The 14,944-nt window shown below is 35.1% G+C and overlaps 1 protein-coding gene across 1 annotated transcript in view; it reads right to left on the bottom strand.

Annotated features, from left to right (window-relative positions):
* Positions 1 to 1,399: 1,399 nt before the first annotated feature.
* ATL2 (atlastin GTPase 2) overlaps positions 1,400 to 14,944 on the bottom strand; it is a 40,287-nt gene continuing 26,742 nt past the window's right edge. The window contains 11 exon segments of the mRNA XM_037528209.1: positions 1,400 to 2,626; positions 4,599 to 5,030; positions 5,673 to 5,744; positions 6,675 to 6,731; positions 7,823 to 7,950; positions 8,891 to 9,029; positions 10,607 to 10,699; positions 11,011 to 11,067; positions 11,355 to 11,405; positions 13,967 to 14,071; positions 14,335 to 14,469. Of these exon segments, the coding sequence (XP_037384106.1) occupies positions 2,507 to 2,626; positions 4,599 to 5,030; positions 5,673 to 5,744; positions 6,675 to 6,731; positions 7,823 to 7,950; positions 8,891 to 9,029; positions 10,607 to 10,699; positions 11,011 to 11,067; positions 11,355 to 11,405; positions 13,967 to 14,071; positions 14,335 to 14,469 (1,389 nt within the window). The 3' untranslated portion in view covers positions 1,400 to 2,506.

Raw genomic sequence — 14,944 nt, 5'->3', positions numbered from 1 at the left:
AGTAACCTGGGCGAGCAGCTGACCAAAATGCCAATTCCCCAAGTTAAAAGGCAATTTAGTTAAGCTAAAATGCAATTTAGTTAAGCAACCAAAGTCTTTGAAAGGCCATTTTAACTCCAAATGAGGACCATTAACAGCAACATCAGTGTTTTCTGAAATTTTATTATTTTTAATGGGTTCATAACAAAATGAAGACCAAAAGTTTCTTTCAAACATTCTAAGACAACATAATTAAGACCATCAGCACTCATGCCTACAGCAAAGGTCAAGTCACGACTAGCCTGCCCAATTCTGAAAATATAACCCTCAAAAATGAAATAGTGCTGTTTAACTCCACAAAATATTTTCAGTGAAGCAAGGATGACTTAGTTAGCTTCATGAGAATGCCATAAAGCATGATCCATAGCAGAGTCACAAATGACTGTCCCTCACACAAAAGTAAACTGTCTTAATTGGGAAGATAGTTTATCACTAATCATTTCTTTAATAATGAAAAACCTTATAATATAGATTACTTAAAAAAAAAAACCTATACCACAGAAAATATACCAACACCAAGGTTATTTTTAGTCAATAGTTTTGAGTTCGCCTTTAATCCCTTTTCTTATTTCTTGCTTAACAATGTTCTGAGTCTTCCAGCTAAAACCAAGGTACTTCTTGGAATTCTTTATAGACTTCTTCCTTGGGAAAAACACTCTCCTTCTGACCAAAAAAATACTAAGAAATCCAATGGAACTGGATTTCATTACGTGTTTTTTTTTTTTTAAAGTGATGTGCTTTTAATTTAAGAATTACTATAATACAACAAACTTTATTTTTTCATTCATAAAAACAGTCCACAGCATTCATAAAACAGGGTGGCAGAAGAAATAAGAGACACTTTTCAGGTGGATTCTTTATGTTTAAGAACAGATGAGTTGGTAGCAATTTAATACAGATGGAAAACAAATACAACCACATAAAAACAGGATTTAAAAGGGGGAACGTAGGAAATTTATCAACCAAAGTTAATTTAGAGCTTTCAGGCATGCAACTCAACATCCAAATTTTCTCCACTTGAAACCAAACTAAGTGCTTCAATAGCTGTTCAGAAAGGAGGCCACAAAAATACTGCAAAAATGTTAGTCTTACATTTAACACCCAAAAAAAAAAAAAAAAAAAGGCGAGAAAGGAGAAATGAATAAATCCCCAGCTACCCCCAGGCTAATCATAACAAGTTTACCCTAACAGAGACAGACAGAAGAAAAAATAATTTTGTACAGCTTATTTCTGAGGTACAATACCTTAGAGCTCTCATTTGGGTGCTTCCTGCTCATGCTCTTTTTGGTCTAAACAAATATGGTTAATGTAATGGAATACATATTGAAAGAATTTCTTAAAAAAAGAATCACAAGTTTCATTTTATATATACAACAAATTTTTAATTATGTACTGAAAATAAATTACAGGAAATAACTTTAAAATGCAACAGAGGACAAAGTCACGATAAACATTCCCATTGAATTCCCTTGGGGGTGGGGTGAGATTGCAGTGCTCAAGGAAGATAAATATCACAAATATATCAAAAACTTCAAATTGTCTATGCATTCACACACGGACATGAGCCACAAACATTCCTTCACAGGGACTGTACTTATTAGCCTACCACAGAACCAGATTTTGCCATAAACTACAAAACTTTTAATACAAAATCGTATTTATATATTTATAATTCATATACATGCCCTATCTGTGATTTTAGAAAATAAAAGCTACACACTGTACAGACACTCTTAACTCATAGCTGTAGGCAACATTTTTGGATGGAATTTCTCCCCCAATAAAATTAATGGCATATTTTATGTACATGAAGGCGAAACTGCATAAAGACAGTTCAGTTTCCCAGATATGCATCTCCTTTTAGGGCAGGTTTATAAATTTAAAAAGGCAAGACAAATGTACACCTCAGAATCACTTTCTTAGCTACAAGAGTTGTCATGTGATTGCTGTGAAGTTTCTGACACATGCATTTATGTAATACTGGTATTGAAGGCAGTAAAGCAATATATACTTTTAATGTAGTGGCTCAATAAAGGCTTCATTGTCATTCCCATCTGATTCTTGATACAGTGATTCATAACTTCTCTAAAAATTAAAATTTCAATGGGACACTGTGTTAAAGAGACTCTGAATAGATTTCTTAAAATATTTCCCTGAAATATCCTTTTACATAAGACAAAGTTCACTAACATTAGATTAAGAAAAAGGGGGGGGAAAGGATTAAACATGGCACAAATGTGCGTGATGAAACTAACGCTCCTCAGCCAATCTCCATGTCTTTGGAGCCGTGAACAGAACGCTTAAAACCAACAAACAATTGTCACACTCTGTGGCAGCCATCTGTGAAGCCAGTTATACTAAACTACTTCTACAGTTGATTGTAAACTTTGGTTTATTTTTATTTGAGTTCTCATTGTACAGCAAGCATGAAAAAAAGGGAGAGTGGAGTCCATGAGGAGATGAACTGTCAGTCTGTCTTTAATCTGGCATGATGAGACACCTGGTCAGTCAGGCCTGCTTTGATGGAGTTTGTTACAGATTGCCTTATGTTTTCCTCCATCAAATTATCACCCAGGGGCTTCAATACCTGTGGTATGAGAAATGTGCAAAACAAATAAAAACATGAGGTAAAAAAAGAGTTACATATAAAAATAGATATAAAAATTCAATTCAAAGCAATGATGAAAAATAACCAGGAATGTGGGAAATAAAAAGATGCGTCTCCCAAAAAAAGGCATGATGCTACAAACAATGCAGTTAGACACTTCATAAAGCAACAAAAATTACTTTCCTCCTAATCAAACCATTTACAGTTCCTATGAGATGGATGTGCAATTCCATACCCTATATGCAGCATCAAATCTGGTATGTATACAGCATTTATGCAGACCGGCCCAGACGGTCCTGCTTATTGTCCTACATGTGTAAGTGTGAACACTTCAGATAGAGAAAAAAGGTAAAAATACTGTCTAATTTTTCTTCTTGTTATTGTTAGATGACAGTCGCTGTCGCTGTGCGGATGAAAGAGCACGATGGACCATTCGACGTCTAGTAACTTCAAACAGTTTGGAAAACACCTAAAACATGGAGTGATTCGTTAGGAGAATGACTTGGAGTGCCGTGCAGTTAAAGAGTTTAAGACTACAAGAATTTAAGACTATGTAGGTTTCTCACCTTCCTGGGACTCCTCTGAAGCAAAAGAAAAGAGAAATGCAAAAAAAAATTTAGACAAGGTTTCTTCACACAGCACAGACCCTCTCTGACTACTGATAACCTTACCTTGACTATATTGAAAATTACTTTACAAACTTTATAGATTCTTCCATTTAATTGTCTTGTAATAAGGGCACTTCTAAAATACCAGAAACAATGCTATACAGGAGCTGACTGGTTTCCAAAAGAAGACATTGTGCAATTATTGAAATTTGTGTTTTAAAAAGAAATTCATGTTGCAGTAAATAATGGTCCAAAATTTTGTATGAAAGCTTTTCAACCATCTTCTGTTAGAAAATATCGAAGGAATATGAAGTAGTGAGATTTTTATCAGAGATAAAAATTTAAATTTAAGAAATATCCAAATGCATGTTTCCAAATCAATCTGAATAAACAAAACATTGCCCTAAGGAAAAAATACAAAATCCAAATTAATAGGTCAGTTTATCAAATCATAATGACATTATTACAGGAAAATCAGCATCCAGCCAACTTTCTTCAAAAAATGGTTTATTTCTTCAGTCTTTGAAATTAAAGCCAAAACAATCATGGACCTTCATATCCCAGGTCTTCAAGTAAGATCAAAACTTCATCAATTCAAAAATGCTATCTGAAAATGACTATTTTACTGTCCATGAATAATATCTGCAGCTTTCATGCTGGCCTTTGACATGATGCTCAAGCACATCTCGATGATCATTTTAATGACAACATTCTTCAGTGGAACTTTCTGTACACAGGCAATTCCAGCAAACAACTGAACAACACACCACATTGCTTTCCATAGTAGATACTTGGCAGGTAGGACTGAATTCTGGTTTGAGGTAAAAGATCATGATTTGAATTCTGGCTGAGGAAAAGATTATGATTAAAAGATGGTTTTCAGTGGCACTGTCCCTTTTCCTTAGTGTTTCCATAGTACAGAGATCAAAGTTTCTTTGGCTTACGAAATTCCTACAGGGAAGTTCCCTGGAGTACATAGCAAATCACTACTCTAATTCGTGGCAGGCAACAAAGACCCAAATACTATCCAATATTATTAAGCAATTTCTTTTGCTTACCGTCAAAAATCAGTAACTACATTTTCGTTTCTCACTGCCTGCTGTCTGGCATAAACAGGCCTATGGCTAAGACTCTATCAGAGGATAATCACATTATGACTTTAAAGAAAAAAAAAAAAAACTCTCCAGTTCATACTTTATATTCAGATTGCACATCCAAACAAACCAGAAAATATCCTTTTGATAGTCCTAATATAGAGCAAAGTAGGTATCAAATGCTGTAAGGGTGGGAAAAAGTCACAGAGATAAGATTAGTTAATGAAAAACCAAAAGATAAATACCAACCTGTTCCCATAGTGTTTCAGCAATCTGATCAATCATTGTTCCAATTTCTCTGAACTCCCCAGAGTATTTCACATATGCCCATGTACAAAGAGATGTCAGTGCCAACCCCATGATAAGGTTACACAAGACAGCTATAGAGTTTAGGCCAATGAAGCCAGTCAGTCCTGAGATTATATACATAGCAAACATGACTGCAAATAGTGTGGCAGGGGTACGAGCAGCATAGAAGATGTTTTTGCCATCATTGTGCTTTATAAAATTTGCATAGGTTTCTTCAATTTCAGCCTCAAGCTGGTCCTGATAACGACGGCAGAATTCATCTCCACCCATTTTTTTTACGGAACGAAACTGTTTAAGAGCCACTTCCTTGAGATCCAAGTGTTTTCGCTCCAGATCTGAAGGTGCAATGTAAGGCTTGTCGCCACCGCATACCTGGACAGACAGGATTACAGGACAGATTACAGGCTAGAAATAATTTATACCTGAAAGAAATTCCCTGCTCATGTTTCAGTCTCAAAAAAATCAAACCATCTATAATTGTTTTAAATGTATTCATTAATACCTCACATGTAATTGTGACTTATTTCTTACATGTTTAACTTACTCAGGCAAAATAAAATTTTCAAATAAGACAAATACCAGTAAATACAAAAAAAATTACACTGCAATCTGTGTTTACTTGACTACACTCACCAATTTCAATAGAGGACAAAAGACTGGTGGCAAAAGAGTAAGAAGGGTATATTAATGCCTCAGATATTAGCAAGCTTAGTACAGACACTGCTATTGGTCTTAAGCAAATGTTACTTCCATCAGAGGCTATCAATAACAGCACTATGCATCACGTGTCAGAAAAAACATTTCAGAGTAGTTTATGTAAGAACTAACCACCTGTGTCCTGCACTCTAACCATGTGATCTATTGGCTTCATTTATTTCCAGCAAAAACTGATAAAGGGAAATGAGCCAATGATGTCACATGACAATGCATAGGGAGCACAAATTAGCCCAATTCTTTTAAAGAGGAAAATCTTTTATTTCACTCTAGTGTCAGATTTAAATTTTAGTTACAAACCTGTTCCATACTTTTGCAATAGACATCTCTTGCTCCTGCTACTGCAGCAAGATTATTAGCTTCAGCTGTTGCCTAAAAAATAAAATGTGCCAATTTTATGCCAAAAATACTCAATGTCTCTATAAATTTTGATAACTACAGTAAGTTATATACAATAAAAAGTCTGAAAATGAACCAGAGAAAGTATTATCAACTTCCAGCTTTCCTTTCCATGAAAGGGAACACCAGTATTAAGGCAGAATGATTGCCTCTAATTGGCTGCCTGCCTAATTTTGTTTTGCTTAGGTTTGTTGAAAGGGGTTTGTAGAAATTACCATGCATGTTCCGGAAATAAAATTAAAAAGAGAGAACCCTAAAATGTGCTGAGTCTCCAGATGCAAAAAATCAAGAACTATCTTGATTCTGGTTCTATCTCTTTATCAGTATTACACAAGAGACATGTTGAAATTCACAGAATGGATTATGTGATTTTTATGAAGAAACACTTGTTTAGTCCACTATAAAACTGAGAAGTTGCCCAAAGTTGCAAATATTTAAAAACATGAACTATGTTAAAATAAGACTGCCCCAAAAGTACATCTTTTAAAAATTCAAAAGGAAAAAAAAATCTATATTCACTAGAAGCTGCTCTACATCATTAATAACAACAGAAAATTAGTTATTTCAAAACAGCATTTATTGTCAAGGACTCAGAGAACAAAGCAACTTAGTTCAGAAGGACCCACATAAAGTCATCTTCTGCCACAGAAAATTTCCTCCACTTTTTCAGCATGGTAAGGAAAGGTACTGAGGACTCTCATTTCTGATGGCCTATGTGTACAAGGTCTACAATCTCTAGATACAAAAACTTCATAAAAAAACTTTTTGGGCCCATGACATGTTAGTTTTAAGTATCTAAAACTTATTTGCATGCAAAGACGCACCACTCCATTTCCATCATTTATCGCTAAGGAATTTTTTCTCCTTCATAAATAAATAGATGTAACAACACACACACACTACCTGAAGCATGGACTTTGGATGTGGAAGTTCCTCTCCTTGATAAATTTTAATGTAAGCCTAAAAATACAGAAGGCTCATTATATCAATAGGTCATGCAATTTGGCTCTACATCTCCAAAGAAAGAAAAATCATTAAATATAAAATGATTCATTCACACTATTCAAAGGAAAGACTAAACTTTAAAAATCATACTCGCTCATTCCTTTTGATTGTCTTCTCAATATTAAACACAAATGCTGCTAAACAACATCCTAGAGAAATGTTTTCTAAATTCCAACTTCCATAAAAGTTATCTCATATTTTAATGTTATAGGTAAAATACCATTCACTTTATGAAACGAAAACCATAAATCTGCCCTATTACCTATGCTTCAAATAAATGTTAGTTTTTGACTTTGATCAGTTTAATATTGTATTTCAGTTCAAGAAAGAAATTAACTAATTTATGATTTAAAAGTAAGAAGGAAGAAATGGGAGTTTTAGTAATTCCATTTAGGAATTTTTCATCTGAACTTTCTACTGATTCTTTTATTATATTGTTTCTACTGATTCTAATTCATAAATACAGTATGAGAGTAATCATTAAGTGTCTGTTAAGTGGACAAAAATACACTCTTAATTCACTGTTATTTGCCCTTCCACATATCTCTTTACTATGAAGACAACCCTCGACAATTGTCTTGACCTGGCAAGGAAGCTATAAAAACTAGGGAAGAGTAGAGGAAAATAAATCTTGTACCTATTTACTTGAGCTCAGAAAACACTTTTATTACTTTCAAGCTCCTCTTATCAAGTCCTCAGAAAGGAGAGAAAGCTTTTATAACTGGAGATAAAAAAAAACTGTACTCCTAATAACTATTATCATTCACAAATGACAGGGTGGTATTACAGTAATTTGGCAAATGTTAACTTTCTCCATATTGAAGCTGGAAAAAATGGTGGATAATTCTATAAACAAATAAAATCACTGTACAGAAATGCAAGTTGTCTGCTACAATCTTTTAAATACCTTTAAACACTGACACATCCAAATTAAGGAAAAATTACAATTTTTTTTGCTTTAAAATAATTTCTTGTATAGACATGAATTATAAATCATCTATAATTCCAACTTAGACACAACCATTTGAATCTAAGCGTTTTCCTACCTTAAAGTATTCTACAAGATCTCTACAAGTGACTTTAGATCCACTGATCTCTTTTTCTACCAAATTTTCAGGGGCAAGCAGCAATGGAACCAGATTTCGAAGCTCTCGTTTAAAGTCCTCATCAATATCTGGTGGACATGAAATTAGTCAACATATTAGTGCAAAAAAATAAATGTCTTCACTGGTAAATGTTCATACAATTCTGTCTCATGAGACAGTAGTACACAGGATCTTAACCAGATTAACTCCTTAAAAAAACGCATTCAAGAAAATTTATCTTATCCCCTAGGGGAAAATATAATCCCGTACTCTGCTCCCCCTTTCCCTCATCCCCAATAATTTTTCAGCTTTGAACAAAAAAGATTGTGGTGTACCAAGACAAATTTCACATTATGTATTTTTTTTTTTTTTTAAGATTTTTTTTTTTTTTTAATTTATTTATACAAGCACTGGGTACAGTCAGAAGTGCGGGAGGGCGAGAGAATTCACCAGAGCCAGAGCGGGGAGCAGAGCAGGCAGAAGGACCGAAGTACACTGCTGAGGGGAGCAGCGGGCGGCAGGAGAGGTCTGCGCGCCATGTGGGACCCTCCTCTGGTGGCCGGGGAGCAGCCGGGGATCGAACCGGCGCTGCAGAGGCTGCGGGCAGCTTCGCAACCCAGCGCTCAACCGCTGCGCCACTGGGGAGGCCCTTCACATTATGTATTAATTAAATTAACTAAAACACACACAAAAAAATTATACTATCACCCCTGAACAGAGAGAATTAATTCTGACTGCACCAATACAGCATAGGTAAAACTTTTTAGCAGACAGCAAAGCATGTGAAATACTGAAATGTTCTCAGTCTTCAGAATTTTTAGAACATCAGTGCTGAGCCACAGACCACATAAAATAGGTTAATCATTATTCTAGGCATTTGCAACAAACCAATGGTATGCTAGAAAGACCACAGAGAACATGACAATCATATCATTAACAACACAGAAAATTTAAGCAACCATGTATTTTTAAAAAACTTTCAGCCTCTAAAAAATAAGTTCTGATTTCAGCAAGAATGGGAATTCCCACCTTTCAATCTCCCATCAAAACTAGGATTAGTTGCAACTTTAAGACCAGGATGTGGCAAAAGGAAGCAACCAAGATTTGAGAAACAATTGTGAATGTGCTTCCTTACATTCTGGAGCTCTTCATGTTGATTTTGTTTAACCTGAGGGAGAAGGAGACAGGGTGAAGGTTGCACTGATTTTTTTAAAAACACACACTCACACGCTCCCGTACATGAACACTCAACTTAGGTGCTACTCTAGATGGGTGTTTTTTGATAATGTAAAATATTACCAAAGACCTATTTCTGACCACTTTGGCAAGACCCCACTCAGTCTTAAACCAAGAAAGTTGTTTTTTCCTGTGTTAACTGCCAAGGATACCAAAAAGTATAAACAATAATTAGACAAATATCTAAAACATACAAAAGTTGTGGTTTTATGGTTTACAATCCATAAAATAAGAAGTTGTCTTTTAATCACTTTATCACATAATGGGAAAGAGAAAAGAAAGAAAAGTAGTAACTTCCTTACAAATCAAAGGTCAGATCTTGAGCAAAATAACAGCTAAGGTGAAAAGCTCCAGTGTAGCCCTAACAACCTCAGAAATCTGTTAGGATGTCAGCAGTTTAAACAGTAACTCATGATTTTTTTTTTTTTTTTTTTTGGTGGGACTCTCGCCGGGGAATGAACCGGTGCTGCAGAGGCTGCGGGCAGCCTTGCAGCCCAGCGCTCAACCGCTGAGCCACCAGGGGAGGCCCAACAGTAACTCATGATTAATGCTATTTATTACTATTTTGGGAAAAGAGATTGTCATGCATATTCTTGAAGACAGTCTTAAGCTTACACTATTTTTAACAATTACTTATTCAAATATAACTCATTCACATATCTTTCCAGGCTCTTCTCAAATACTATTCTTAAAAAAGAAAAAAACAAAACACCACCGCATCATTCATAATCAACAAAACCTGCAAACCACCTAACTCTCCATCAAGAGTAAAAAAGAAAACGTGTCTATCCATACAATGGAATACTGCAAAGCAATAAGCAAAAACAAACTAAACATGCAGTGATAGGGACTGACATCAGAAACAAATAATTTGGCAGGAGAAGACATACAAAAGAACACACAGTGTGTATGATCCTTTCATAAAAAGTGTAACAGCAAACAAAGCCTATTAGAGTTCAGGATAGTGGGTGGGGAGGAAGGTCTACTATATGCAGCTGGATTAATTAATTAGTTATGTGACGAAGGGCAAGTTACTTTTCTGGGTAATCGTTGCATTATAAACATAAAAGGCTTAAGCAGATGAAGTCTACAAATGCCTCTTGTAGCTCTATCTGTGGTCACTCTGGGAGACCACTTCTTGGAATAAGGGTCTCACTCATCATCTATGTGCAACACATGCACATTCTACCATCTGGCCTGCTTCAAATGTCCAGCAGCTCAGCTGGGCCAGAAAGAGACATCCAAGCAATCTAAGTAGATGAAAAGTTAAGTCTCCTTCAAATTTTCATCCTTTATTTACTTAGAGGGCAGCTGGTTGTGGAGAGAAATATTTATCCTTAGTTTCTACTCAAGGACATTGGGGAATCATGTCTGAAGTCACCTGGGCTAACCTAGGTATGCGGCCTATTCCAAAGACACTGCAGAAAACAGCGGCCAACACAGCACTGCAGTAGCCCGCTCCTCTAGCTGGTTGGGTGCTTCTGTTCTCTTTAAAAAATGGGGGCTTACCTGCAATCTCTTTTCAAGGAATTGTTTTCCACCTTCCAAACCATATGAATGTTCATAAGGGTAACTCCAATCTCGAATCAAGAACATTAATGTCTAAAGATTAAAAAAAAAAAATCATTTCTTACAAAATTTTACAAAAATCATTACTTCAACAACTGAAGCCTCCCCATCTCCGCTAAATAATCTTTATCAGAAGTTATAGTCACCAAATGGTTAGTATTGCTCATAATTATCTGAAGGGTTTACCTAAATCAATACCACCGACAACCCCTATACCAAACAATTGCCTCCATTTGAGAACCTCACTGTATATAAGGAGACGTCACCACAGGCAATAATAAAGGATTTTTAAAGTTATTTATCCCTTTAGGAATAGATTTTTAAATGATAAAATACTTATTTACCTGAAATGGTTTCTGGTAGATTTCTTCCATTGCAAGTCTGCCATACTCTGTAAATAACTATTAAATCAAATTATTTAAAATAACGCCCCCAAAGAGATTGAAAGACATTTATAAAACTGTTCTATATCAGACCACCAGATATCAGAATGTTTAAAAAAATTTGGGAGTTCAAGCACTTCATTTTTTAACACACCAGATATATATTAAAATCTCTTTTACTTCAGTCATACATCTGTGATTTTAAATCACAGAATAGTCAATCTTCTACCATGTTATAGGCGTCTAAGACATAAATTCACAATAAAGTGGGAATTAAGTTTTGAATATTCTTTGAGACTACGTACTTGCAAATGTTGAAGATCATCTTCTTGAATATTCTGAGACAAATTATATACCTGTTAAAAGAAAATTTTGTTATTATTTGTGTATAACTTGTGGAAATAAAGGCTATTTTATACCTCAGCACAAATGAATGGCTGAGCCACTATCTTAACCAGTGGCATGCGAAAAGGATTTTCTCTTTTTTCTTACCATCAGGGTAAACATTAAGAGGGAAGTAATGGTAGTAAATTATGTAAAAAATATCAACACACAAAAATGGAAGTCTAGAAAATGGCAGCCATAAAAATGAAGTGTATTATGCAGTTTCTTTTTCTCCTCAAAGAAAAAGTGAAAACTATTTCCACATTTTTCTATGTCAACAAATATAAGAGGCACAGTCCTCCCTGGAATAGAGTAAACACTTCAGAGTATTCACTGGATGCCTTGACTACCATCAGTCTAATGTGGTCTCTTTTTACTTGTGTAGAAAATCCTCAAACTACACAACATGAAATTCTCACCAGCTTGTGCAACAGTAGATGGCACCCTTGCCCTTTCTAGAATTTTTAGAAGTGTTCCAAGGCACAAACCCCAGAGCTGATAATGGAAAGTCCAAGGATTCTCAGGAAAGGGAAACTGGAGAAAAGATTCACTAGGTTCAGTCTGCTGAGTCAGACCTTTAAAAGGTGATTTAGGTCACCAGAGGAAAAAAGTGGGTATCCCTAGATGTCATCTCTGCTAAGGTGTCTAAGAAAACAGGGTTACTCCAAAAACAGAAAAATCTGTTCTAACAGCAGATAAGTGATAAGCTAGCTGAACCACTTGGAGGTCAAGAATATAAATAGCCAATATAGACCAGCAAAACTAAAATATTTTCAGCTGACTGATTTCAAACAAGACAACCTGAAAGCATAATCAACCTATTCCTAGCCATATGGGTCTGAGTTGTTAGAAAATAGATCGAGATGCAACACAGGACCAGGTTGCAAATAGTAAATAGAGAAGATGTGTTTACCTTTGATCATTAGTTCTTACCATACTGCCTTTTATTTAATAGATGCTCAATAATTACATGCCAGGAGGATCAACTTGTTATTGATCTAGTAGCCAGAAAGCTCATGTAATGAAGGAAAGAAATTCAGCTTCAAAGATCAGGAAGAAGGCAATAATAAAAATAATTTTAATCTTCTTGATTATCAGTAGCTTACAGAGCACTTTCTTATGCATTATCTCACTTCTAACCGCATACAACAACCACATTTGAGATAAACAAGATAGGTGAAATCCTTATTTTATAGACAACAAAGAGTTTGAGTACCTTTAAATGTTGTCCAAAGCTAGAACTCCTCCTATCATAAAGTTGCATAACTAAACAAGAGGACACCAAAGTACAAGTTTTGGGACAGACAATTCCCTCATGACAATTTAAGGCATATACTAAAACCAACTAACATGAGAGGCTATAATGTAATAATATAAACACAAAGATATAATTTCTGCTTGCCTCAAAGAAATGGCAGTTGTGACATTGCAAGATCAGACAAAAAGATGAAGAACAAAATGGAAAAAAGAGACTTTAAGAATCCTTTATAGCGTCACTTAATTGGCAATGACAGAGAGCCCAAGTCCTATAATAAACAGAAGTCAAGCTGAAAAGCACTCCTCTTTTTAAACTTTCTTTCCACTCTGACAGTTATATACTTCAAATTGAGGAAGGAAATGGGAACTTATGCAGACAGGTCATGTGAAGTATTCCCAAGTATTATAAAAGTTCCAAGACACTGTGACAGGTAACACCTATAATCTACCAGTGACAAGAAACATTTCTTATCTCAGGAAAAGCACATCCTTTTTTTAAACATCTGCAAGTATACTTGATACTTCATCCCAGCTGGGCCCAACACTGTACTTTAATGATACATTTTTCAGCTAGAAGTGTCAGCTGATCTCAAAAATGGTAAAGTCAAGAAATACAAAATGACATGTGGTGGTTTAAATTCAGTCCAATCAGTCTAAATTATACAGGAAAGAAAAAGCCTAGCTTGAACAGACTAGAACTTGAAAGAACATCAAACACAATTAGGATACAGACAGAATAAGTGAAAAACAAAGGATATTACCCCTTTTTAGATTTGTCTATACATTTGTTTAACACAAATATCACTTGTTTCCTAAGTATGAATTAATTCTTGTGCCTCTAACTTCATTAGTTCATATAATTGAATACTAGTTGTCATAGATAAAGTAGAAAACTAAGGCTAATTACTTGGCTTGTTTGGCTAACTAAAAAATAAAGATGAACTCTGTGCCTGGCAGGCAAATAACTTGATTCAATTAAGTATAACATGCATTATCTTTTTCCTTTCTTTAAAAAAAAAAAAAAAAAGAACGGATTCTATAATGATAAACTAGGAAGACTGGCTATGGGATTATTGCTTCCTCTCTTGATAAGCACTCCAATTAAAAAATTTCACATTGTGAGTCAACCCCAAGAGTGAAAATGTACATGACCAATAAGAAATATAAATAGCTCCTTAATTTTAATCTCTTTCCCCTTCATTCAAAAGGCATCTTGAGGAAGAGCAAAGATATTAGAATCATGTGGATTGGTCAAGCCCAGTACCACATGTCTCACCTGGACAGAGCTAGTCATAGTGCTCAGAGCAAACACTGTTGCACAGTCTTTGATAGTTGACTGGCTATCAAAGGCACCCTGTGTATCCATTAGCAGCACAGCCACCTATGAATATAAAGGTTTAAAATACTAAGTAAAATATTCACTAAAAGTTACTATAAAGATCAAGTAGAAATGATAAATGTTGAAATCAGATACTAAGTCAAGAAAAGTACTCTGGTAAATATCATGCATTTTTGACATAATAATCCATATACATTAAGGTTATCAGATATTACTAGTTCTGTGCTGTTGGAGCTTTAATACCAGAAAATAGCTTAAGTAAGAGTACAAGAGAGAAAAACAGTAATGTGAAAATAGCATTTTACTTTTGTTCCATTAGGTCGGTCAATCACAAACACTTCATTCCAGACTTGTATGCCCGTTGTTTCTCTTTCGCAGCCACCTCGCCATGTAAAGCCAGTCAGTGGTTCATTGTTTCCACCAATCCAACTTTGAGAATCCTGTTTAAGTCAAGCATAAATGTAAAGTAAAACACAAAATTTAAAAACGAAAAAAGAATGTAAGAAATCACCCATTCCTTGTTTTACAGATGAGGAAGCTAGTCCAGAGACAGAAAATACACTGCAACATTATGCCAGTAGTTACACATGCAGCCCCAAATCTCTTCTGGGGTGCTTTGCAGGAGATATGGTGTCAAACCTGAAATGTCTTAAAGCTGTTCGCTATTTACTCTCTAGGCGTCTAGATAAGTGGGATCACACACACTTTTCCCCCTTTTGGGAAGATTCCCAGTAACATTTTTAAATTATAAAAAATAGTTTCCACAGCCATTTTGACATCTCCTTGCACAGAAAAACAAAACTAAGTTCTAGACAGAATGGCTGTCAAAATAGCACAGTTCTCTTAGAATAGCTTATACTAAAATGTTTTCACACTGCTTTAATTTTCTCTTTAAAAAGAGTATCAACTTTAAAA

The sequence above is a fragment of the Talpa occidentalis genome, unplaced genomic scaffold (assembly GCF_014898055.3).
Source record: "Talpa occidentalis isolate TD23 unplaced genomic scaffold, MPIMG_talOcc4v2.1 talOcc4.5, whole genome shotgun sequence".
NCBI lineage: Eukaryota > Metazoa > Chordata > Mammalia > Eulipotyphla > Talpidae > Talpa > Talpa occidentalis.
The sequence above is the reverse complement of the archived record's forward strand: the minus strand, read 5'-3'. Positions and strand labels throughout refer to the sequence as shown.